The following is a 24,071-nucleotide window of genomic DNA, read 5'->3' on the forward strand; positions in this document are numbered from 1 at the left end:
CCGTTCAGTGATATGGCACATCCTCCAAAGTGAACTAATCACACACAAAAAGTCTCACACACATTAAAAATATACACACGATAAAGGTAATTTACACTGACAAATAAGGAATGTCATTTATTAAGGCTGTGCTTCATTCATAAAGAGGAAATTTAGGGTCAATAGCCTTAATCAAGGCACAGAGCTGGAAGAGGTGAGCACAGCTGTCTCTAGGAGAGGACAGGATATGTACAATCACTGATGAGGTATGCATGCACGCAAACACAATTTAAAACTGCTCAGTTAGTCTTTGTAGGAAAATTGAACAGGTAAAATGAAATGCTGTGGCTTTTTTTTCTTTAAAGTCCACAGTCTTATTTCATTATAAAAAAAAAAAATTGGCAAGGATCTCCAAATGTAAGCTTAACAATTTGAGTAAATGAAACATTAAACAAAATGCTTCACAAATCCCAATCTTGTTTGGTTGTGCCTCCTGGACTAGAAAGCATTTTGTAGACAAAGGAGTGTTTGACACAAATTGAAATGTCATTCTGATGAAGAACAGGACATTTCCACAGACACTTTTAAAAAGTTTTTAAATGTTCAAATGGCCCTTGTAGCTAAAGCAATAAATGTTAGAGTATGGAGGGCTCCAGGGATTCTTTAGCAGCAAGTGCCCATTTTAAAGGGCTCGGGGTCTCTTCGGATTGATCTGCTTGCTGGCCAGTTCTTCTTCTTGTAGAGCTGCACGAAAAGATTTCACTTTATCTTTGAAAAAGAAAAGAACAAAGGAATAAATATTTCATTCCATGTATAGAGAACACATCGAACTATGTTCAACATAGGCAGCCGGGTATCAAGTAATAAAAGGTCTAATATAGAGGTGGCAGGACTATGTGTTGCCTGCATGCCCAGTGCAGCTTAAATGAGATTAAAATGCAAGTGGAATATATCTAACAAAATAAATGAAAATACAATGAAACATAGATAACATTACATTTTAAAAATGAAGCCAGTATGTGGCCTGCCTGGATCCTTATGTATAGATTACTGACCCCCGTTTCAACTTGAGTTTGACACCATTGGTGTAATACTCCAAACCAAACCCTTATTTTTAACCAATAGGCTTCTCTTATGCAATCTTCCTCCCCACCCCATTTCCCACCCTCAAATTGAGGAGCTATAGTGAACAAATGGCACTGACAAACCATAAAATAAATGTTATTTTGTGGTTTAATAAGCAAATATAAATATTTAATGTCCAAATAATCAGTGATTTAAGAATTTAAAATTTTTTTAATATTAAATGATTTCCAAAATGATAGTAAACAACAGTTTACATTTTCTGCTACTTTACCTTTTAATAATTTTTCATTGTGTTTATTTTCAATCATAAGATGTTATTTTCAAGGTAATGGGGCAGGGGAGAAGTATATGTCAAAAGTCCATGCTTTGGGGGCCCTTCCCCACCTCCCCCCCCAAAAGGAAAAAAAAATGGCTTTATAGGCTTTGAAGAGCAAATCACTAATAAGGAGCCATGGAGATTAATAAAGTATGAAAACAGTTTAAGTTTTTACTATAGTTCCTTTGATCCCCATTACAGCATGAAATAATTAACCACTGAACATTTAAACAATTGTACCTTCTAAAGAATAAAAAGAAAACTCTACCTCGAAGTTCAGTAAGAATGTCTATCTTTTGTTCAAGAATCGCTTCAAGCTGTGTAGCATATGAATCTACATCATAGTCCACTTCTTCAGTCATTTCTAGGAGGGCTTTTTCATCTTCTAACCATCGAATAGATTCCTATTAAGGATGAGAAATTAAATACCTTAAGCTTCCTTACTGGAGACAGATTTTAACACATGCCCACAACCAGAATCAAACTATTTAACATCTCTTAGGGGGATGTGGATGGAAGAAAGATTTGCTATCTGGCCCCTAAATGTTGAACTGAATTTGTCTTTTCTCATGAATTTCCCAAACTTCCCCTTAGGACCTAACATTAGAATGCTTGGATCTCGGGGTCAGAGGAAGGTCAGCTCAGTTCTTGCAAAAACCACAGGATTCACTGTTAAGTTTTCTCTTCAGATGTATCACGGTTAAAGATAAAGCTACTCATAAATCTACTTAATTTCTAAGACCCTCAAGAGCAGGGAAAAGTGAGTTTAAAATCACTCAACTTCCTTTCCTGGTCCGAGGAGCTCTAACAATTTTGAAGCTTCCAAGTCATCTCACTCTATTTACTTGACAAACTTCAGTCACATTGTGGGTGGCTGAGGGGAGGAGGAAGGTCAAGATCAGTTCCCAAACAGCCACAACCTCAGTGAAAGGAACATTTCAAAGTCACCACAGATGCTAGGACCAACAAATGTCTATCATTTTTGGTAAATAATCAAATTAATCTGTTCAATAACTATGACTTCCCTAGAGGCTAACACAATTTCTATTAGGCTCAGAAATGTTTATTGTGGCTACGATGAGAGCTTGCCTACTGGTCCGATTATTTGCCTGAGACCAATTTTATATACCTAAAACATGTAGGTACCTGTAAGGTAAATTTCAGTGTGTGCAAGGAGGATTTTGTTATTCCTTTTTAGATAACAGTTCCAGGATCCTAGGTAATATTTCCCATGGTCATGGTTTGTAAACATCTCCACCACACTTGTGTAGTGAGATAGAGGGGTGACAATGTACATGTGTGCTGTGCTAGGTTATGACGATATTGCTAAAGTTAACCTGTGGGGGGCAGCTACGTGGTGCAGTGGATAGAGCACTGGCCCTGAATGCAGAAGGACCTGAGTTCAAATCCAGCCTCAGACACATAACATTTACTAGCTGTGTGACCCTGGGGAAGTCACTTTAACCCCACTGGCTAGCCAAAATAATAATAATGATGATGATGATGATGATGATGATGATAATAATAATAATAATAATAAAAATAATAAAATAAAACAAAATAAAGTTAACCTGTGAGCTTAATGTTGGCGATTTGTCTTGTGTGCTACCCTATAAAGCAAGTGGGCACTGGTCAGTGAGTAGGGAACCCATTTTGGGATTTGGGTAATGCATACAGGAATACACGTATTTGCCTTAATCAGCCCCCCATCAAGGCTTGAGGGGAATCTTTGTATTTGCCTGAACCAGCCCCCATTGAGGCTTAGGGGATCCTTTAGAAGATGTACTCCTATTCCTACCAGCCCCTGCAAGAAGAGTGATTAGGGAATGCTACCTGTAGGAGCTGGTGCTCCCATTATCAGTAAACTCCCTCTTGAGAAGACTAGACTAGAATAAAGTAAGCTTATTTAACCAAAGCTGTCTTACTGGATCAAAAGTGAACCAGTGGTAGAACACTTGTTAGTGTTAGGAGCCCTCCTGTGTTCTCCTGCCCAACAAATGGTGTTACCTGTGCCTCCACCTGTGAAACAGTAGCCTGTAAGTTTCACTTAAACTGCACATAGCTATGCCTTTCATTTACAACTTGTAATTACAAAAACACCTGGACTACAAATAAATTTAAGGTGGGTACCTTCCACAGTACGTCTACCCAAATTCCCAGGGAAAACTCACTAATAATCATCTACCATAGAGTCTCCTTCATACTCTGGGAATGCTTTCCATTACCTGTCTGTAAATGTTGTAGCTTATTTGTTGCAGCAAATAAAATAATAAGAGAATGACAGAATTTCTTTTTCTTTAGGGGGTAGGGAATAAGCCTACTATGTAACAGGAACTGTGCTAAGTGCTTTACAAATACATTTTAAATATTGTTCATAGCCTTTTGTCAATAAAAAGCACTGAACAGACAGTTAAAAGGACCTGAGTTGGCCTCGGCTCTACAATTAACTGTGACTCTGGCCAAGTCATTTAATTGCTCTGCTTAACAGAGGAAGACAGAAGCAAAATAAAAGCACAGGAGGAGTTAGTTCCATTTTCTCTTGATGTGTTAATATTATGCCATCCTCCTAACACAAATACCAACTGGAATCTAACTTTTTATCCTAATTCTTTTTGTCCTGAATATGGCTAAGTAAAGAAAAAGCCCTGAAGTTATACTTAGCATTTTGGGAGAAAAAAGCTTCAGTTAACTCTGGACTCCAGCATTTATGACACTTGTTAAGAAGTCTCATGTGTACATGCTTTCTTTTTTAGGGGCATGCCCCTGCTTCCATGTTTTCTATGTAGTCTTTTAAGATTTTGATCTAATTAAAGGGCTCTCAGGGAAGCTGATGTAAGCATGATGATGAATCCCTATACTCAGAGAAGGGAGAGATCTAAAGAGATAGCAATATCCATTAGGGTAGCCCTCTTATTCCAACAAAATCCTGAAAACCAATGCTTGAAGCCTTATCTGCTTAGGATTGTTACATTTGTTAAGGAAAAAAACAAAAACCCCCAACCCCCCTCCAGCTCCCTTTGTTTACCTACATTACTCTAAAATTCCTAACAGATTCCTAACATCTGTGGGCTATCTAGAACTAGTCAGTCATCTGTCTTGTCTGGCCCAAGCTGGTTTCCTGGGTCCATCTATTTCACTTTCCTACAGCAAGCCAAAATGGGGTCCAGGGAATGGCCATGAGGTAGAGGATACCCATACTGTACCCATAATTAGCTCCAAAGTGAGAACAAATTTGTATGAGCCTTTGTTTATATTCCTTGAAATCCCTCAAACTAACAGTGATTTTTGCAGCTTCCTCCCCTATATCCCCATTTCCTTCTCATTTGAATCATTTGAGATTTCTATCTTCAGAATTTCAGTTTTGAGAGACTGCCATTCTTCTTGAGCCATTTTCTCTTTTGGAGTCAGTCTTTGGAGGATCATACCCATTTTACATTCTAAAGTTTCTGAAATCTGCTTTCCTAAACTCTAGGACAGTGTTTTCTAAACCATGTCACAAAACTCTGCTATTCCATGCAATGTGAAAGAATTCTGTGATAACACAGCTGCTAGCAAAGTTCCCCCCCTCAAACAATGAAATTACCTATCAAAAATAAATTCAATAAACTTATCAGCATTAAAAAATATTCCAATATCTTTTCTTTATTCCTGAGGTAATCTGTATTTCCAGAGGTAGCTAGGTGGCACAGTGGATAGAGTGCCAAGGCCAGAGTCAAAAAGACTCATGTTCCTGCAAATCTAATCTCAGACACTTAGTAGCTATGTGATCCTGGTCAAGTAACTTAATCCTATTGGCCTCAGTTTTCTCATCTGTAAAATGAGCTGGAGAAGGAAATGGCAAACCGGTCAGTATCTTTGCTTAAGAAAACTCCAAATGGGGTCACAAAGAGGTAGATATGACTGAAACAACTGAACAACAACAATCTATATCCAGATTCGCTGGAAGAAGTAGAGTTATGGGTTCCATCAACATAATTCAAGGTCCAAAACTGTTCTGTGGCCAAATTAGTTGTTCTAACATTCTCTCTCATATTCTCTCTCTCTCTCTCTCTCTCTCATTATATGACTATAATCAGGGTTCCTATCTCTAACTATCTTCTGAATTCCAAGATGACAGTCACTTTTTTCCAAGTTTGCTTTTCACCTAACAGCACTTACCCACTCAGTGATAGTTAAGTGCCAATCTCAAAGGGACTTTGCAGCTCAAAGTCTATAATTCAACATCTACCCTCCTAATTCGTTCCCCTTCCTTCTTAGCCAACCAACAGTCTTGACAAACAGTTGCTACATCAACTCTTAAAGGTTGCTCTGACAGCCTTTTAAGTAGCTCTAGTTATTAATGCCAACCCAAATCTGCCAATAAATATGTGTGTGAGAGGCAGGTGGGGAACAAGAAAACCTCTTCAAAACTTGCCAAGGAATAAGAGAAATACATAGCAGTTAAGGAGGTGACACATAGGTAGTTTTTACTCTGTGAAATAAAGAAAGGTAAACTGCTGGACATTATCTAGTATGATATAATAACTGACAAAAAAAATCTATGTAATTCTTCTTTGTCATTTATTAACATCATGCTACCCTTCTAAGCAGCAGTCTTATCCTTTTCCTTTTTACCCTAGACATGATTCTATTATATATCACATATACATTTTAGGGGCCTAAGGATACATGGAAAAACTTCTATAAGTTTGTATTATTGTCAGAGGACCAAAAAACATCTTCAATCACATAAGAAAATAATGTTTTGTTTTACCTGGAAGACTGCCCGGTGATCTTCTACAACTTGCTCTTCCATTTCTACCATCTGAGAGACAGCTTCATGAAAAGTGAATAACTGTGGAGAGACCTCTTCTTCCTAGAAATAAAAATAAACATCTCATGAGATAATATTGGTGCTCTGTGATTCCCCCCCCCCAAAGGTAGTTCTCTAGTAGATAAGATTAATATTAACATACTATTTTAATTGACACTTACAGTGTTAATATAGAAACTTTCATAGTAAAATCGAATTCACTTCTGGCAGACCAAAAGATAAAACTCATTTATGCTATCAAATTTATAGACATGGCAGCAAATCCACACTTAAAAGGTTTCACTGCAAGGTCCCTCTAAACAACACCCCTTCAAATCCCACCCCTCAAAAAACCTACAACTTTATAGAAACAACCAGTTGTATAAAGTAAGGAACATAAGAGGAAATACTCACACTTGCTAAATTCCATGCTTAAAAAGAAAGGGGTTATCACCACCTTCTGATATCCATTATCATATTCTGATACTTTGTTTCAAAGCTTAATGGACCCCCATCTTTAAAAGATACTTCAGATTGTCTTTGTACAGAGTTTAAAACTACATCAGTCTATAAAAAAAGCCCTCTCAGATTTATCACTAATGTTCTGCAGCATCTCCTTCCATTACTCTAGTTCAGGCCCTGAATTACTGAAATAAGATATTTATTTGTGTAATGTTCTAAAGTTTTCAAGGAACAGAGTACAAGATAACATTTGAACCTAATGAAAAATCTGTGATATAGGTATTATAAATAAGTATTGTTATTCTCATTTTACAGATGAGGAAAATGAGGCTTAGGTTATCTGAATTGCCCCTATAGTTACACTGCTAATTATGGAAGATGGAAATTGAACCCAGACCTTCCTGACTCCCAAGTATAACAACTCACTACACCAAACCAGCTCTTCGAATACCTTTTTAATCTCTCAACCCTCACTCAAACACAAATCATACCACAATTACAGTAACCTTCCTCAAAGACATCAAACGAGATGAAGTATTGTGGTTATTAACAGAGGAAACAGTCTGAGTTATACAATTTTATTAGCAAGGTCATAATAAATGACTTTGAATAAAGAGTGACACTAATTTTTATGTATTAAAAACAACTAATCAAATAAGACCAATTAAGTAAAAGAAACAATTAACCAGGATACAAAATTAGGTAATCTGATTTTTAACTGGAGAAAAGATCAGGGACTTTCCAAATTGGGAGAGAGTTAACATCTGGTACAATTCACTGAAATCAGAAAAATGGTGTATGTCCCCAACCACTCACTCCCCCCTGCCAAGTGTCTGTATTTAATCAAAGGAACATAGAAACAATAAGGTACTGATCAGTATGGACCATTTTCAGATAAGACAGATCAGGGTGCTTGAGATGTATAATTGTGAGAAAACTTCTTGCATCAATCTTTGGATATGACTGGGTTTCTGGTCAACATAAGATAGGTCCTTAATTAAGGGTTTCTAAGCAGCAGCTAGAGGTGATCCAGACACACATAATTGAAAAAAGTTTTCAAATAAGACAGAAACCAACTACACTCATAACTGAATACAAAAGGAACTGTGCTAGATCCAGAATTGAGTCACAAGATGGAGTTAGTGTGGGTCCCTCAATTCCCACAGTACATAAAGTAACTTTAAGGCACTACATAGGTGTAGAGAGAGAGAGAGAGAGAGAGAAAGAGTGTGAGTGTGTGTGTGTGTGTTTGTGTGCACAGGCACGTCTCAAAATCAGCCAACACTACAAATGAGTTGTTGGATTGTCTATACCAGGGTTAGGCATAACTACAGTCCTCAGGCAAAATAAAGACAAGCAAAGAATAATTTTTACATTTTAAAGACTTTTTGTATGTAAAACTATAAAAACTATTCTTAGCTCGCCAGACAAATTTGGCTGTATGACGGTGGTTTGCCAATCCCTAGCCAAGACTTAAGTGATGGAAAAAATGCTAAAAACTAGACTAAACTCAGAATAAAAAAAATTTTGATATGTTAAAAAAGAAACTTTAATCTTGAACGTGCCATTCTTCACTCTTGTTAATCTAGTCTCCTCACTATCCCCTTCACATATGCTATGTTCATTAATGAACATTTTTGTGCTTTTGCTAGTACTTTGCCATTGCTTAGAATACCTTCTTCCTCCATTGTGCCTAGCCAAACCTCTCTCACCTTTCAAGGCCTAGCTCAAACCCATCTCACCATGAAGCCTTTCCAGACTGCATTAATCCACACTGTTATTTATGCCCTAGAGTTTAGCATTTAACTTGTGCAATCATTTCAAATATATTAAACTGTACTCTCAAAAGTAGGCATAATTTTTGTCTTCCACCACATTTAGCATAGTGATGGACAGTACACAGGCATTTAACCTAATGCAATGGTAATTTTACCCTTCCTTCACTTAGTCTACAGGAGCTGGGCAGTATGGCCCAGTTGTCCAATTCAAAGAAGCACTAAAAGATGTGTAAAATCTAAAGCCAATACTCTCTTCTCCTGGAAAAGTGGAAAAAAATTCTGTGTTTGTAACCTCTCTTTACAAGTCACAGGAACTAGGCAAGATCCCCAGTTGATATAAATATTCTTTTACTGAATGAAACTTTTTTGATCATTTCCTACCTGACTGAGGTCCTGGATTTCATGATCTCCAGAACTCTTTCTTCTGCAAGTTGACATCAACTCTGAAACTCATACCTCTTCAGCAACCGTGCCCCTAGGGTCTGTCCCTCCCTCTGGGTGGAGAGGGCATGCAGGTATTTCAACTCATCACTTCCCAATTTGTACCATTTGAAATTATAATTATGTAAAATATGGTCACTGGTTCGAGCCCACTAGAAATGTAAGTTGCAAGTGGAACTCCCCTTCAGGGGTTCCATTATTCAAATTAACTGGGACCTACCTGAACTCATTAGAATTCTTTTCAATTGTTTGAAAGGAAAAAAATGAAATGATAAAGTATAACAGTGGCATATGTCAAACTTGTAAGATTAGTTAAAAATAATATTAAAAAGTAGTCTTCATTCTCTTAGGTCATAATGCTATTAAATTAAGACAGTTCTGTTAAGTTACTTACATTTTGTTCACAAAGGAGTTTTAGGTCATCTCTTTGAGGTGAACTGCCTACACCCCACTGTGTCTCTAAATCATCAATTTGATTGGGAGGATGATGCATAATTGGACGGACATCACCAGCAGCAGCTGGATCTACAGTCAATTCTTTTACCCTAAAAACATAGAGAGGGTACTGTAAATAAGCAAAGGTTCATTCAGTAATACAATACCAAAGTTTTATGATTTGAAGGCACTCTAATGCACTTAGTAAGAATGATGATGGCAACTTCATAAGTTATTTTTCTGAAGTGTGGAAGAACACTAATAAAACGGATATTTGCCTTTCTGATTTAATTTAGACTATTTCACAATCACTTTAACATTCCTATGTCATATAATCATTATAAAAAACAAACATTTACTATAGATAAATAAGGTATGGGGAAGGGGGAAGTAGGAAACATTTCAATGACCACTGAATTCCAATAACAGGAAAAAGGCAGTATGGTATAGTGGAAAGAACACTGAAGTTAAGAGTTATGAAACCTGAATTTTAGTTTTAGCTCTACAACTTCTAATGTGATTTTAAGCAGATTATTTAATCAAAGACTCAGTTTTCTCATTTGTAAAATGAGGGTAATAGCTGTCTTATCCTACCACACAGGACCATTGTGAGGCTTACTAGAAATAATGCATGAGTACTATGTAAATATGGTTTTATTGGTGTTATTATTGCTATTATACAATTAGGCAACATTTTAAAGACTCGACTGATCAATATCATTTTTACAAAATGCTTTGGCATGGATAACATGGCATAATTTAAGATTTTTTGGTAACCATATACTTATTATTTAATGATTTTCAAGTTAAGATTATTTAATATTTTCTGTCATAAAGGAGAAAATAACATGTAGCAATTACTCATTTTTCTTTTATTTCCAAAAAAAACCCCTTTTAAATTGTTATTTTAAAAAATGAACAAATTTATTAACCATGTAGACATTTACAAATTTAGGGTGGTATGCTTTTAAATTGAAGAGAAAAAAATTCACAAAAAGGACACGTCATAACATTTTTAAACAAATGGCATAAAACAATTCAGCATGCCACTGCCATTTTAACTAAGCTTACTAAGCTTAATTAATTTACTATAAAATTATATAAGCCAGAACTATTCTACTTAATATATACAAAGGTGACATCATCACTTACAAAACCACATAAATATGAAGGGAATTAAGCAAGCTTGAATTCTATGGGAATAATTTAGACACAAATGAACTAAAAAAGATAACGGATCATGCAGGACCACCACCACTACTACCACCACCTGCCAAATGAAATGAGAATGACAAAATATATAACGGCTTAAGGCAAGGAAGTAAAATGTTTTGTTTTGAAATTTATCGCAAAAGAAAAACTTAAAACAATAAAGATCTTATGCATAGAATGATGTAGACCTGGTGATCGAAGGAGAAAAGTCGTCATACTCATAGGAAGGAGAGAGATCAGAGCGACTGCCACTACCCTGTGAGAAGGGAATGTCTGATGGACTAATTCCAAACTCCTTTACTCTGCAGCACCAGAACAGCAGCGAATTAAAAGAAAATGGTCTTGTAAAGACAGTTGTGTAAATGTAAATTCCACATTCTCATTTATCACTTACTGAAATTGTTTAAAAAGTAAAATCAAACAGTTTTTGTTACCTAACATAGCAAACAGTAAGACGGCATTCCTCTTCTGTTGTGCTCAGGAACCAATCCCTTCCTCCCTAATGACAGCTCTTGCTCCCTATATTTCCTAATATTTCATATTCTTCTATGGCAAACTTTTCTCCTCCTCATGCCCCTTCCTAGAAGCATGCCTCAACCTAAACAGCACATTCCTTTGTATTACTCCCTTTTCCAGCTACATTCTTATTCTTTTTTCCCTTCCCTTCCATTACTAATTCATACAACATGTTTTTTAAACCATCAACATTTTCTCAATTTCAGCATTGCAATCCTCACAGTTGTATTCTAAAATGACTTTTGCTAAAGTCGCCAATGATCTCTTTCTAGCTTTACATTCACATTTCTTTGATCCAATGACCAAGCCTTATTTTCCTAAACACTCCTTGCCCTGGCTTCAGACTGTACCAATATCTCTGATTAAATTCTATTTTGCTTTATCATGGTTATCATTAATGCTCAGAGAATTTGTACCCAGTCAAAGGTACATATACCCAGGTTTTCTGGCCCTTCAACCTTTATGATATTTACTTTCTTGAGAAACTCATTTACTGCACTTATAGTACTGCCTGAAATTTACTACAAAATCTATTCATCTAACTCTTCGGTCTTTCCATTATAAAATAAGAAGGTGCCAAAATATTAGCACATCTAAAAATACAAACTAAGGTTACTTAATTATGCTACAAATAAAAAGACTAATAATTTCAAGATTTTATCATATTTCAGACACAAATAGAAATATAATTAGATCCTGAATAAATTCAATGAGTTGTCTGTTATTTAGACCATTATTAAAACGCATAAAATGCTGACCAATTATTTTCCATGTCTTGCTAAAGAAAAAAAATGGACTTTAATGAAACAAAAGCTTTTTTAAACTGTAAGAGTATTTAAATAGTAGTAGAATGGGTTACCAAAGACAATTGTGAGCTAGCTGTCTTCAGAAAGGAGGAAGGTAGGGAATGGATAAATGTGCCTCACAATTAGGCATTCGTTGTCTTAGACATGGCAATATTTAAAAGTGTATTTGTTTCCCTACCCCTACAAATATATGAGCCCTGTGTGGATAATACAAATTCCCTTCTTAATTCTAAATCCCAAATATCTTGAAAATCAATGTTAAAGTATTAAGGTTTTTAGATCTATTTAGGATTCAAAAGACATGAAGGTTACATTTAGAAATGGATGTACAGTTTTTACATTATAAATACGATATACTTATAATGGTAGGCTTATGTATTTTAATAAGACATTGACAGCTAATAAACAAGTATTTAATAAGGAAATATATTCCAGACACTAGGGATACAAATATGAAACACAATTCTGACCTGATGGAGTTTATGTTCCACTACATAAGAAAGGAAATTAAAGCTACTTCCACTTCAACCTTCAATAGAATTCTTTTTAAACAATTCTGAACTTCAAGTCAGTTTAAGTGAATTTGTGTAAGTCAGGAAATATGAATAAAAACAACATATACAAAACCAATAGATCACAAAGACTAAATGAGTCTGTGGAAACCAAAGTAAACAAATGTGCTCCAATCCAAATTCTATTGAACACATACATAGATCCAATCAGCAGCTTCCAAATTTAAGTACTGACTGATTGAGTAGAAATCTTTTTGCTGATGCATTTAATGACTTATACTGCCCGATCCAGAATTGTCATATGTAAAGAAGTCTGCAGGGTCAGTGCTGCTGGGCTGGCTTTAATGGGTATTTGTGCCTTTTCTTTGTATCCCCAGTGCCATTTACACAGTAAATGGTTGTTAACTAATTGTTTAAATAAACAGAAACAAAAGACTCATAAAAAAAACCAGTGCAATAAAATTTCTATGGCTATCACTTGATCCCCCCCACAATTGATTTGGACACCAGAAAACACTTAAAATTATATAATAAATGTTTAGAAAATTTTAAGAAACCACACATGAATGAGGGTTTGTGAAACATCTACTTGCAAAGAATGAAGAAGTTCTAAATATAATTAGGTAGGGTAGAATTTTCATAACTGTGCTTTAAATGTAGTCAAATTTCTCCTAACCCCCCTCAAATTCCCAAATGGAAAACTACTTGCCATACCTATTTGCGTATCTTAATGTATTAAGAGTATTTTCACAAGATGCCATCCCTGGAGAGATGGTAGCAATCTAGGGGAAAACAGAATGCAAAAGTCAAGGAAGTCTGTGGTAAATGATCAAAACAACAGAAGCTGAATAGTAGGTCTCACACACTGATAAAGGTGAAGATTTTGCCAATGATACGTAAAGAGATGAATTAAACTCATAAAGTGCCTCTGATCTGTAGCTGTTTCCTTGAGAAGGTTGCCTATGAGTGTCTCCTCTCACCCTGTCTCCTCCAGAAGACTATTCTCTCTTATCCCTCCACTCTCTCACTAATCTTCACCCTCTTCTTGTCTGCTGATTACTTCCCTATTGCCTACAAACACATCTATGTCTCCCCCATCCCCCAAAAGCCCTCGCTTGATGGGCCTATCCCCACTAGCTATTGTACTATGTCTCTCATTTCTGTGGCAAACCCCCCCAAGATGGCTGTCTATTCCTGGCACTACCACTTCCTTTCTTCTTACTCTTCTTTGCAGTCTGCTTTCTAATATCATCGTTGTATTTAAACTACTCCCTCCAAAGTTAGTAATGACCTCTTAACTAAGAAATTCAAAGGCCTTTTCTCAATCTGCATCTTTCTTCACTTCTCTGTAGCCTGTGTCACTGTCAATAACTCTCTTTTTAAATAGTTTCTTCTCTAGGTTTTTCTGACATTGCTCTCTCCTGGTTCTGTTTAACTGCTCCTTCTCAATTTCATTTGCTGATCTTCATGCACACATCGCGTATGTGAGGGTCCCCAGGGCTCTACAGATCTTGGACCCTCTTTTTTTTCTCCTATATTATTTCACTTGGTGATCTCATCATCCCCTTGCATTCAATTATTGTCTCTATGCAGATGACTCAGATCTATCTACTTGTCCAACAACTTGTCTCCTGACCTCCAGCCTCCCATCTTGAACTGGATGTTTCATAGATACCTTAAAACCAAAACATACAAAACTGAACTCATCATCTTTCTTCCCAAAACTATCCCTCTTCTTAACTTCCTACTTATTACTACAGAGGATGCTACTATATTTTAGTCCCCCAGGCTCACAACCTAGGTGTTAGACTGGACTCCTCACTCTTACCACCTCCCTCCAAATCCAATCAGTTGTCAAGGCTTGTCATTTCCACTTTTTTCACGTCCCTCCAATATGCTCCCTGTCACCTGGGTCAGGCCCTTTGATGTCTAAACTAATAATTGAAATGTTAATCTGTACCATGGAATTCCTTTGGAATGACATTTAGATGTAACAGCTATAAGGAGTGGGTGACAGAGGGTGAGGGTGAGAGAGACAGAGAGAGATAAGAGACAGAGAGACAGAGAGAGAGAGAGAGAGAGAGAGAGAGAGAGAGAGAGAGAGAGAGAGAGAGTGTGTGTGTGTGTGTGTGTGTGTGTTTTCTATGATTACATTGCTGTAGAGAGTTCCCAGTAAGGAAAGTCCTACTAACAATGAAGATCAATGTTCTGCAACTTTTAGTTTTTAGAGAGTTTAGAGAGACACTGAGAGGTCTAGTAACTTGCTTAGTTTACAGTATGTCAGCAGTGGGACTTGAACCCGGGACTTTTAAGGCTGGGGGGAGAGTGGGGAGAAAAGGGAATAAGCATTTATATAGCACTTAATATGTGCCAGGTACTGTGCAAAGCACTTTACAAATATTATACCTTTTGATACTCAAAACAACACTTAAAATGGGGTTCAGTTAACACCTTCATTTACAGTTGAGTAAGCTCAGGCAAATAGAGGTTAAATGACTTACCAAGGGAAACACAGCTATAAAATATATAAGGCCGATTTGAACTCAGGTCTTCCTGACTTCAGGCCCAGTGTTCTATGCTGCCTTAGGGTAGCTGAACTTTATTCACTATAACAAATTATACATCTGTTTCTGACTCTATGTTACAAGTTCTTAATTTGGAGTCTGTGAATTAAAAAAAATACTTTAACAACTATATTTCAACACAATTGACTTCCTTTGTAATCTTATGTATTTTGTTTTATGCAGTTAGCAGTTAAAAGCATTACTTTAAAGAAGGGATCTATAAGGCTTCCACCACTTCACCAAAGGGGTCAAGGACCTAAAAAAGTTTAAGAACCTTTGCTGTCTTTATTTCCAAGACAATTATGATGCCAACAAAAATATTAAGATGAATGCTACCTAAATGTGTGTGTGTGCACGTGTGCATACATATCTATCACTATGCTACTTTTGCTCATGTCTACATGTCCCCATGTGTCCACTATGTGTCCATGAGGGTCCTTCATGCACTGGGGGCCCTTCTTTAAGTGTCTTCTTACAAAAGTATGTATATCTAAATACGTAGATATACATCTATACACAAACATATATATACCTATAGATATCTACGTATCTATTTTGTTTTTGGTTTGAGCCACTAATGTGGATTGTCAACTCCCCTGTAACAGTTTTAGAGAGCTGCTGAGATAACTGAAAATTAAAGGATTTTCTAGTAGTCAGACAGTCTATGTCAGAGGTAGGACTGTGACCCTAGGAATTCTTGACTTCAAAGTCTGACCTCTATTTGCTTTGGGGCGCTGCTTCTTAGGCATATATGTGTATGCATACTGATATAAACATATGTATAAACATGTCTTATTAGTGGCAACGTGCCAAAGTATGTGAAGTGATAGGCTTGGAGTCAGAAGAAATGGGTTTAAGCCCTGCCTGACACAAACTTACCAGCCATGTGATATGCTACCACTCTCCCCCTATAACGATTCCTTTAACAAATGCCTGAAGCATTTCCTATCACTTATCTACCAAATTATAGATGGAGAAGGGAGGACTCATGCTACCCAAATCACATATCTAGCATGTATTAGGGCACATTTTACTTAAAATTTGCTCACTTCAAATAGAAATGATAATACTTGTATTTGTTTCCAGGATATAATTTTAGCACATTAAAATTTAAAAGCTTTTTTTTTACTGTGAAATTATCAATAAATATAAATATCTTAATAAGCAAAGAAAAAGACTATAAAAGAAAATGAACTTTTGCTATGGTTTTTAAAAAGAAGCATAATTATTAAATTTAACAAGTAGCTACTAAATTTCTCTACTTATATAACCATCTTCTCTTATTTTCTTCTGTGTCCTTTCAAGTGCCTTAATTTCATTTTTGCATTTTTATAAGTAACATTAACCCTCCAAAACAGCTTTCCTTTGCAAGAAAATCTAAGTATTTCATTTTTATAAATGGCTGATCTTTCAAACACAACTTTACTATCTGTGAAGCTGCAATTTTGATAGTTTTGAGTTTTGTATTATTTATTTTATCATTCTTGATGTGTAAAGATTGATATTTCATATTACAAGGTGAAAGCAAACTAAAAGACAAGTTGGCAAAAATTGTACTCTGAACTACCTGAGAAGCTATCAAGTGCCCCAGACTCCAATAAGTTTCAACACTGTAGAAAGCAGAAAGGTTATCTAAGTGGCAGGGAGAACAAAAACTTTGGCTACACATCACTATACCCACTCTTCTCTAAAAGATACAAAGAGAAGCAATTGAGGCCTAAAAAAAAATTCTCTTAGATCAAGCTTGCAGTTAGTAGGCAATATATTTTTCTAAGAGGTGCGGCTCTTACTAGGAAAATGGGAGGCTTAGTTATTTTTGGCTGGATTTTGGCTTTAATTTCATTGACATAATACAAATAGACATTTGTTGTACAAACTGTAGTCTTGGACAGCTGCCCACTCTAAGGGTTAATGATGTAAAGGAAAACTAGTGTGCAATGGATCTGAAATTCTAAAAACTGAACCTGGGTTCTAATCCCAGGTGTTCCACTTGTGTGATGTTGGAAAAATCATTTCACTCCTCTAGGCCACAGTTTACAAATAAGGGGTTGGATTGGATGGCTTTTAAGATCTCTTCCCGGAGCAGCTAGATGGTGCAGTGGATAGAGCACCGGCCCTCGATTCAGGAGGACCTGAGTTCAAATCCAGCCTCAGACACATAACACTAACTAGCTGTGTGACCCTGGGCAAGTCACTTAACCCCATTGCCTAGCCAAAAGGGAAAAAAAGAAAGATCTCTTCCCTCTCTAAATGTATGACTAAGGAAATAATATTTTTTGGTACACGTAAGTGTTCCGTGTAACTTATGATGAACAAAATGTACTCAAACATATTTTGTTCTGAGATTAGTCAGCCATTTTACCCTCTTCTCTGACTCCCCTGCCCCAAACAAAAACTTACCATGCATGTGCGGGAGTTTTCTCCTATGAATGAATCTCTTAGCACCTGAGTGAGTTTACTTGCTCTGAAGGGAGTATGAGGTTTATTTCTACCTAAGGCTCTGATGCACTCCTGAAAATTAAGAAATCAAGGTTTACATTTCAGTTTTCTATGAGATTTTCCTCCTCATAATCAAACTGACATTTAAAAACTGCTCTTGACATAGCACCTAACATTTAGTACTGTAAATTTTATTAATATCTAGAAATATTCTGAAAATTCTCACAGGTGCTTCAATTCTAAGGAAATCAAAGAAAGTATAGTACGGGAAAATGTCTCAAGATGTCCTACTGAAATGATACTTTTAAAACTAGTGTTTAAAATCTCAGAAATAGTAATAAAAAGAATTTGCATTTTATAAAAGTGAAGCAAAAGTGTTAAACTTCAAGTCTTTTAGAACCCTCAACAAATACTGTAGGTCGTTGAGACTAGATATATTTCATAAATCCAGTTAATTTGAATACGCTGAAAAAAATCTTAAAAGTAAGTTATGCAGACAAGGGTCACATTGCCAAGATATATAAAGAACTGAATCAAACCTTCAGGAGTAAGAGCCATTCTCCAAATGATAAATGGAATTACACAAACCGGCAGTTTTCTAAGGAAGAACTCTGAGCAATTAATAGCTATATGAAAAAATGCTCCAAATGACTAATAATTAGAAAAGAGCGAAAATTAAAGAATTCTGAGGTTCCACATCAGACCCATTAGCTTGGCAAAGCTGACAAAAAAATTTCCAGCCACTCTGGAAAGCAATTTGGAAGTATGGACAGAAAAGTTGATAAACTGAGTATATTCACAGACCCAGTGACACCACTATGAGGTCTATGACTCAAAGAGATCAAAAAGGAAAAAAAAAAAGACCTGTATCTGCAAAAATATTTATAGCGGCTTTTTGTGGTAATAAAAATGGAAACCAGGTGCAGCTAGGTGGCGCAGTGGATAGAGCACCGGCCCTGAAGTCAGGAGTACCTGAGTTCAAATCCGGCCTCAGACCAAACACTTGACACTTACTAGCTGTGTGACCCTGGGCAAGTCACTTAACCCCAACTGCCTTAAAAAAAAAAAAGGAAACCAATGGGGGCCCACCAAGCATGGAATGGCTGAACAAATTATTGTATATGAATATAATAAAGCAATAGTTTATTATAAGATTTATGAAAGGGATAGCTTCAGTGAAAACTGAATGAGTTTGTATGAAGTGATACAGAATGAAGGGTGCAGAACCAGGAGAACAATTTAGAAAATTACTACAACAACATAAAAACAACTGTAAAAGCCTTAAGAACTCTGATACAAGAAATTATCATGAAGCGTGCTACTCACTTCCCAACAGAGGTTATAAGACTCATGATGCAGAATGAGACAATTTTTTGGACATGGCCAATGTGGGCATTTTTTTGCTGTACTACAGGAGATTTTTCTTCTCCCTCCCTCTTCCCCGCCCCATGATAGAGAGATGTAGGGAGAGGAAAAAAAAATCAAGAATAAAAATCAAATACATGTTACGACCAAGAAAGATAATTTAATAATTTAAATAAAAATAATTTGGCAAAAAAAAACCCTGTCCTGTCACAAACTATTTTCTAATGTCTAATCACTTAGTGGAGAAATTACTTGTAGTAGATTTAGGAGACAGAATTACTTTCTTTTCACTCATTATAAAATACCAGAATTTTTGTCTCATACACAGTAAACATTTAATAAATATTTCATTGAATGAAATACATGAAAAGCATGTTTTGACCGAATATTTTTTTAAATAGGCTTATTGCAGTGGGTGAGGGGAGAGAACTCTGGTTTCTGGAGTATGCAAACTGAGAATAGATGACTTTCAGTCATTGTGGAATGACTTTCTTTATTTAGTATGAGGTTGATCAGATGACCTTTCAGGGTTTCTTTAAATGCTAAAGGTCTATGACTAGAGGGCTAAAACTGAAGTTATCACAGAAACATTAAAATTTACGCTTTAACAAGAGAAACAAATCTTAGGTCTCTTTTACACCAAAAGTATGAAGTCTTTTTCTTCAATTTAAAATAAAAGTTCACAAAAGCCTATTACAATACTTCATACCTGAGTGGCCAAACTTATGCCAGTAGAGTTTCTGCAGATGCTTCTTTTTGCAGATGACACTGTTCTGACTGTATCTAGCTCTACAACACTACAAGACCTCATCAATGACACCCAAGGTCATTGAAGAGATCTTTTTATTTATCTACACAGTTAAAAAAGAACCAAATGGAAAGTATTTTGGACACTAAGTAGCATTTTCAATAATCCCAAACTGCACCTTGCCACATAAGCCCTTATTTTTTAACTTTAAAAATTTTTAATAAATACAGTCAATAATATAAACAATATAAAATAAGTTAAATTATTTTAAAATATTTTTAATTCCCCAGTGATGGTATATAACTATGAACCACAGAAGATGGTTCTCAGAAGAATCAAAATTGAATATAACTTGAAGGTCAATCAATGCAGAGATGCACGAGTGGCATACGCTGGTTACGGTTTACTGGAATAAGCTGTGTTATGAATAATAATTTGCATAGAAGACTAAAAAAAATCAAGGACACATATCCTATGAACATATGGAACTACATGGAGGTGTTACAAGGGACAATCCAACACGCAACAGATTTGCTGCATTTGTGACCACAAAATATTAAAAGAACCAGAAGGTACTCTTAGATGTATCTGATAGTTTTGAAATTTTAGCAGAAGACATGGATAAGAATCAAATAAGATGAAGTATACATTGGTTATATGTAGTATGCACCAGTAGAAGAAATATCCACAATTAATCAGACAATAGATTCATCAAAACAAATCTTTCTTTAAGATGACGTTAAGCTTTAATAAATACCTTCAACTGTTCTATGTCCCACTTTAAGAAATTATGTATGAGTGAATTCCTATAAAGGCTGCTTCTGTTTTATTTGCCAATGGCATTAACTTTCAGCCTTGGAAGCACAGAACAAAAATGGTTAATAGAAATGTGAAACCCAAGATAAGCAGCAAGCAGGTCAGAATATACTCAGAGTATTCCTAATTAGTTACCCCAGTGAGTTGAAGATATTAGACTTGGATAAATAATATCCCAGGTTACTGAAAGAACTTGCAGACAACTGCTATTTATGATCTTTAAGAAATCCTGGCAACAGGAGAACTTGTATAGAATTGGAGATGGGCATATCCCAATTTAAAAAACAAAAAAAGAGCAAGGTAGATTCCCCAAACTATAAATGAGAGAGCTTCACTTTTTAATTGTACAAAAATCCCAGAATACCTTTCTAGTGCTTAAAAAGGAAGTGTTGATCATTAAGAGAGCCAACATGGATTCATCCAGAACAAATTATCCAGACTAACTTCATTTCCTTTTTTGGACGGAAAAGGGGAATCTGATAGATTTTTAAAAGGGTATACTGCTACATACATAGTGTATGTGAATTTCAGGAACAACATTTGGCACTATCTCTTATGGTATTATGGAAAGTTACAAGCTGAATAATAATATAGTCAGATGGATTAAGAAGCACATCAGACCAAAAGAAGAGTGATTAATGGAATGATGTTAACCTGGGAAAACATTAATATACTGCCAAAGGGCCCTGTCTTAACACCAGTCTATTCAACACTTTCACAAGTGACTGAGATGCAAACACATTTGAATGGTTTACCATATTTGGGGATGAAACAAAATTTGGATTGACAGCACAATCTGAAAGACCTCAAAATAACCAGTCTCAGAGTCATCCACCTAAAACTGGTAATACCTGTAACGGGAATACTAGGTAGACTAAAAATGCAAATATAAATTGGCTATTTTTACAAAGTTTTGTCTTATATTGGGGGGGACCCCTGTTTCTGAAATAAAGGGAACAAAAATAAAACAAGACTTTCACTTTGTTGATTGAACACATTTTACTTACCTTGAGTGCTAAAAGGCTTTTATTAATTTCAGCACCTTCAAGCCGAGTTTGTCTATCTGCACTAGAAGTATCTGCTCCTCTTTCATTTCCAGCCAAATCAATGAGAGAAAATTTGCCATGTAATTTTCCTTTCCTTCTGAGGATAATTTGAAAGACTGCATGGCTCCGAGATGAATGTGCATTTGCAGATGTCTGACCAGACGTTCTAAAATTAGATGAAGTAGGAAACTGTCAGCCTCATATTACATGATGATATTTTAATGACAGTATTTTAATTATGAAAACTCAATGGAAATAAAAATCTAAACTAACATTATTTAAGTAAGAAAGGAAACATGTAAAGCAATAATCAAACTTGTCTACCCTTTTGGAAACAAGCATCCAACTAAATTGGGATTAGTATGATGGTATTTTATATCTAAGAACAAAGCTGTTAAAGAAAACAGGACTGAATTCTGAAAAACTAAACATTACAAATTAATAACAATGATCAAATAAAATACATACTCAAGCTTATAAAATTAATCTGTCATCCTCCCAGTGGCATATTAAGATCATAAAAATCACTGAATGTAAATGTATATACCCATAAATCTGTGATCTCATTAATGCGTGATTCCTCCAAAGATGCGAATTGCAACTCATCCATGCCTGTTCATATGTGAAGTGACTTTCCCTAGAAGAAAATGCTTCTCTAGCCACCCTCTCCAGTACTAAATGCCCCTCCTCTAAAACAACAGGCCAAGTAAAAGAGTAGGCATACTCCTTGGCCTTCACCTTCTATTTGCAGATTATCTCTTTGCTACCCTAACTCTGTAATCTCTCTTCCTCTGAGGTTCATTTCATCAATCTTTTATCACTCAGTTCAACTCCTTATCCCAGGCATATACTGACCTCCAAGCCATTTTAACTTCTTTCTACAAGGAGTTCAGTACCTTGCTTATATTCTTGATCTCTGCCCAAACCGTCCTACTCTTAGGGATTTTAACACACAAATCTTAACTCCCTTTGAATAACTGGCTTCCTTCCAATTAATTCATCAACCTCCTCATCTACTCTCATTTTCATTCCACCTCACCTGCTCACTGGGATTGTCATACCCTTCTGTGGTACCATAACCACTCCACCTGCAAGATCCAAAAACGCTAAAATCCCTCTCTCCAAACACAACCTTCAGCCTTGTTTCTCCCTCTTCTCTCTTCTTTAAACCTATTCTTCATTCTCATTATGATCTCCAGTCTCTCTACCCCATCCTGTTTTCCCAGTTCATTACCTGACTCTGGAACCTCCCCTACTCAAAAAATCTTCAGAGCTCCCCATTTACCTCGAGGATAAAATACAAAATCCTCAACATCACACGTAAAGCCCCCATTACCTGGCTTTCACCTATCTTTCCAGCTGAATTCCATAGTACTTCTTTTCCTACATTCATCTTCATTCAAAATGACACTACTAAATGATCACCATAAATGGCATTAAATCCTCTGCCTTGATGTCTTTGAACCAGCGGTCCATCATTTCCAAAATGCAATCTCCTCCTCACCTCTGCCTCAGAGAATTTCTGGGTTTTTTCATAGCACAACTCAAGTGACATTTTCTACTTATACTTGTGGTCTTTTTCTTTTCTTTAAAATAAACTTATTCTTTATTTATTTTTAACATTCTTTTAAAATTCTAAGGTCCAAATTCTCTCCCTCCTTCCAACCCCTGTCCCAACCCTGAGACATCAAGGAAAATGATATCAATTACACATGTGAAATCATACAAAACATTTCCATATTAGCCATATTGCCAAAAAAAGGTAAAAAAACAATTAAAGAAAATTAAATTTCAAATTGTACTCAGAGTTCATCAGTTCTTTCTCTAGACTTGGATAGCATTTTTTCATCATGACTCCTTTTGAATTATTTTGGATCACTGTATTGAGCAGAGTACTCAAGTCTTTCACAGTCGATCACTACAACATTACTGTGTACAATGATCTCCCAGTTCTTCTCAATTCATTTTGCATCAGTTCACATAGGTCTTGCCACGGTTTTTTTTTCTGAAACCATCCTCCTTTTTCTCATTTCTTATAGTATTCTATCACAATTATATGCTATGACTTGTTCAGTCCTTCCCCAATTTCCAGTTCTTTGCCACCACAAAAAGAGCCACTACATTTTTGTACATGTGGAACCTTTGCCTTCTTTCTTTGATCTCTTTGAGGTACAGAGTTATTTGTATTGCTGAGTCAAAGGATATGCAGTTTTACATCTCTTTGCCAATAGTTCCAAATTGTTCTCCAGAATAATTGAGCCAGTTCACAACTGAATCTACAGCTTATTGTACCTATTTTCCCTCATCCCTTCTAGCATCTGCCTTTTCTGACAGCTGTGACGAGGTACTTTAGAATTGCTTTAATATTCACTTCCCTGCTCTGTAGCTAAGTGGTAAAGTGCGTAAGAGCACTGGGTCTGGAGTCAGAAAGACCTGAGTTCACATCTGGCCTCAGACACTAAGTATATGACCCTGGCCAAGTCACTTAACGTTCTTTGCATTAGCTTCCTCATCTGTAAAATGAACTGGAGAAGGAAATGTATCTTTGCCAAGAAAACACCAAATAAGGTCACAAAGTGTTGGACACAACTGAAACAACTTTGATTTCTTCTTCTGGAAACTACCTGTTCAACACTGGGAGAATTCTAAGTTAAGTTGCTGCTTGTTTCCAGTCATCTTGGCTCTGCCCTGAATTCTTTTCCTGATTGCTATCTATTAGCACTCTCTCTTTCTACAAGTTACAACAAACTTACTTTGT

General features: G+C 36.0%; 1 protein-coding gene across 6 annotated transcripts in view; it reads right to left on the bottom strand.

The window, feature by feature from the left end:
• Positions 1 to 87: 87 nt before the first annotated feature.
• The window catches only part of KIF2A (kinesin family member 2A), a 101,144-nt gene continuing 77,160 nt past the window's right edge, over positions 88 to 24,071 (bottom strand). For 4 of the 6 annotated variants that reach the window (XM_021007200.2, XM_021007199.2, XM_078153176.1 and 1 more), the window contains 8 exons: positions 21,275 to 21,479; positions 17,300 to 17,410; positions 13,050 to 13,117; positions 10,690 to 10,803; positions 9,249 to 9,399; positions 6,135 to 6,236; positions 1,650 to 1,785; positions 88 to 747 (listed from right to left, as the gene is read on the bottom strand). In XM_021007200.2, the coding sequence (XP_020862859.1) occupies positions 662 to 747; positions 1,650 to 1,785; positions 6,135 to 6,236; positions 9,249 to 9,399; positions 10,690 to 10,803; positions 13,050 to 13,117; positions 17,300 to 17,410; positions 21,275 to 21,479 (973 nt within the window). In that variant the 3' untranslated portion in view covers positions 88 to 661. The remainder of the gene's footprint in view (positions 748 to 1,649; positions 1,786 to 6,134; positions 6,237 to 9,248; positions 9,400 to 10,689; positions 10,804 to 13,049; positions 13,118 to 17,299; positions 17,411 to 21,274; positions 21,480 to 24,071) is intronic. The other 2 variants (XM_021007203.2, XM_021007202.2) reach the window with 1 other exon arrangement.

Source organism: Phascolarctos cinereus, unplaced genomic scaffold (genome assembly GCF_003287225.1).
Source record: "Phascolarctos cinereus isolate Bilbo 61053 unplaced genomic scaffold, phaCin_HiC Scaffold_4;HRSCAF=312, whole genome shotgun sequence".
NCBI classification, from domain to species: Eukaryota; Metazoa; Chordata; class Mammalia; order Diprotodontia; family Phascolarctidae; genus Phascolarctos; species Phascolarctos cinereus.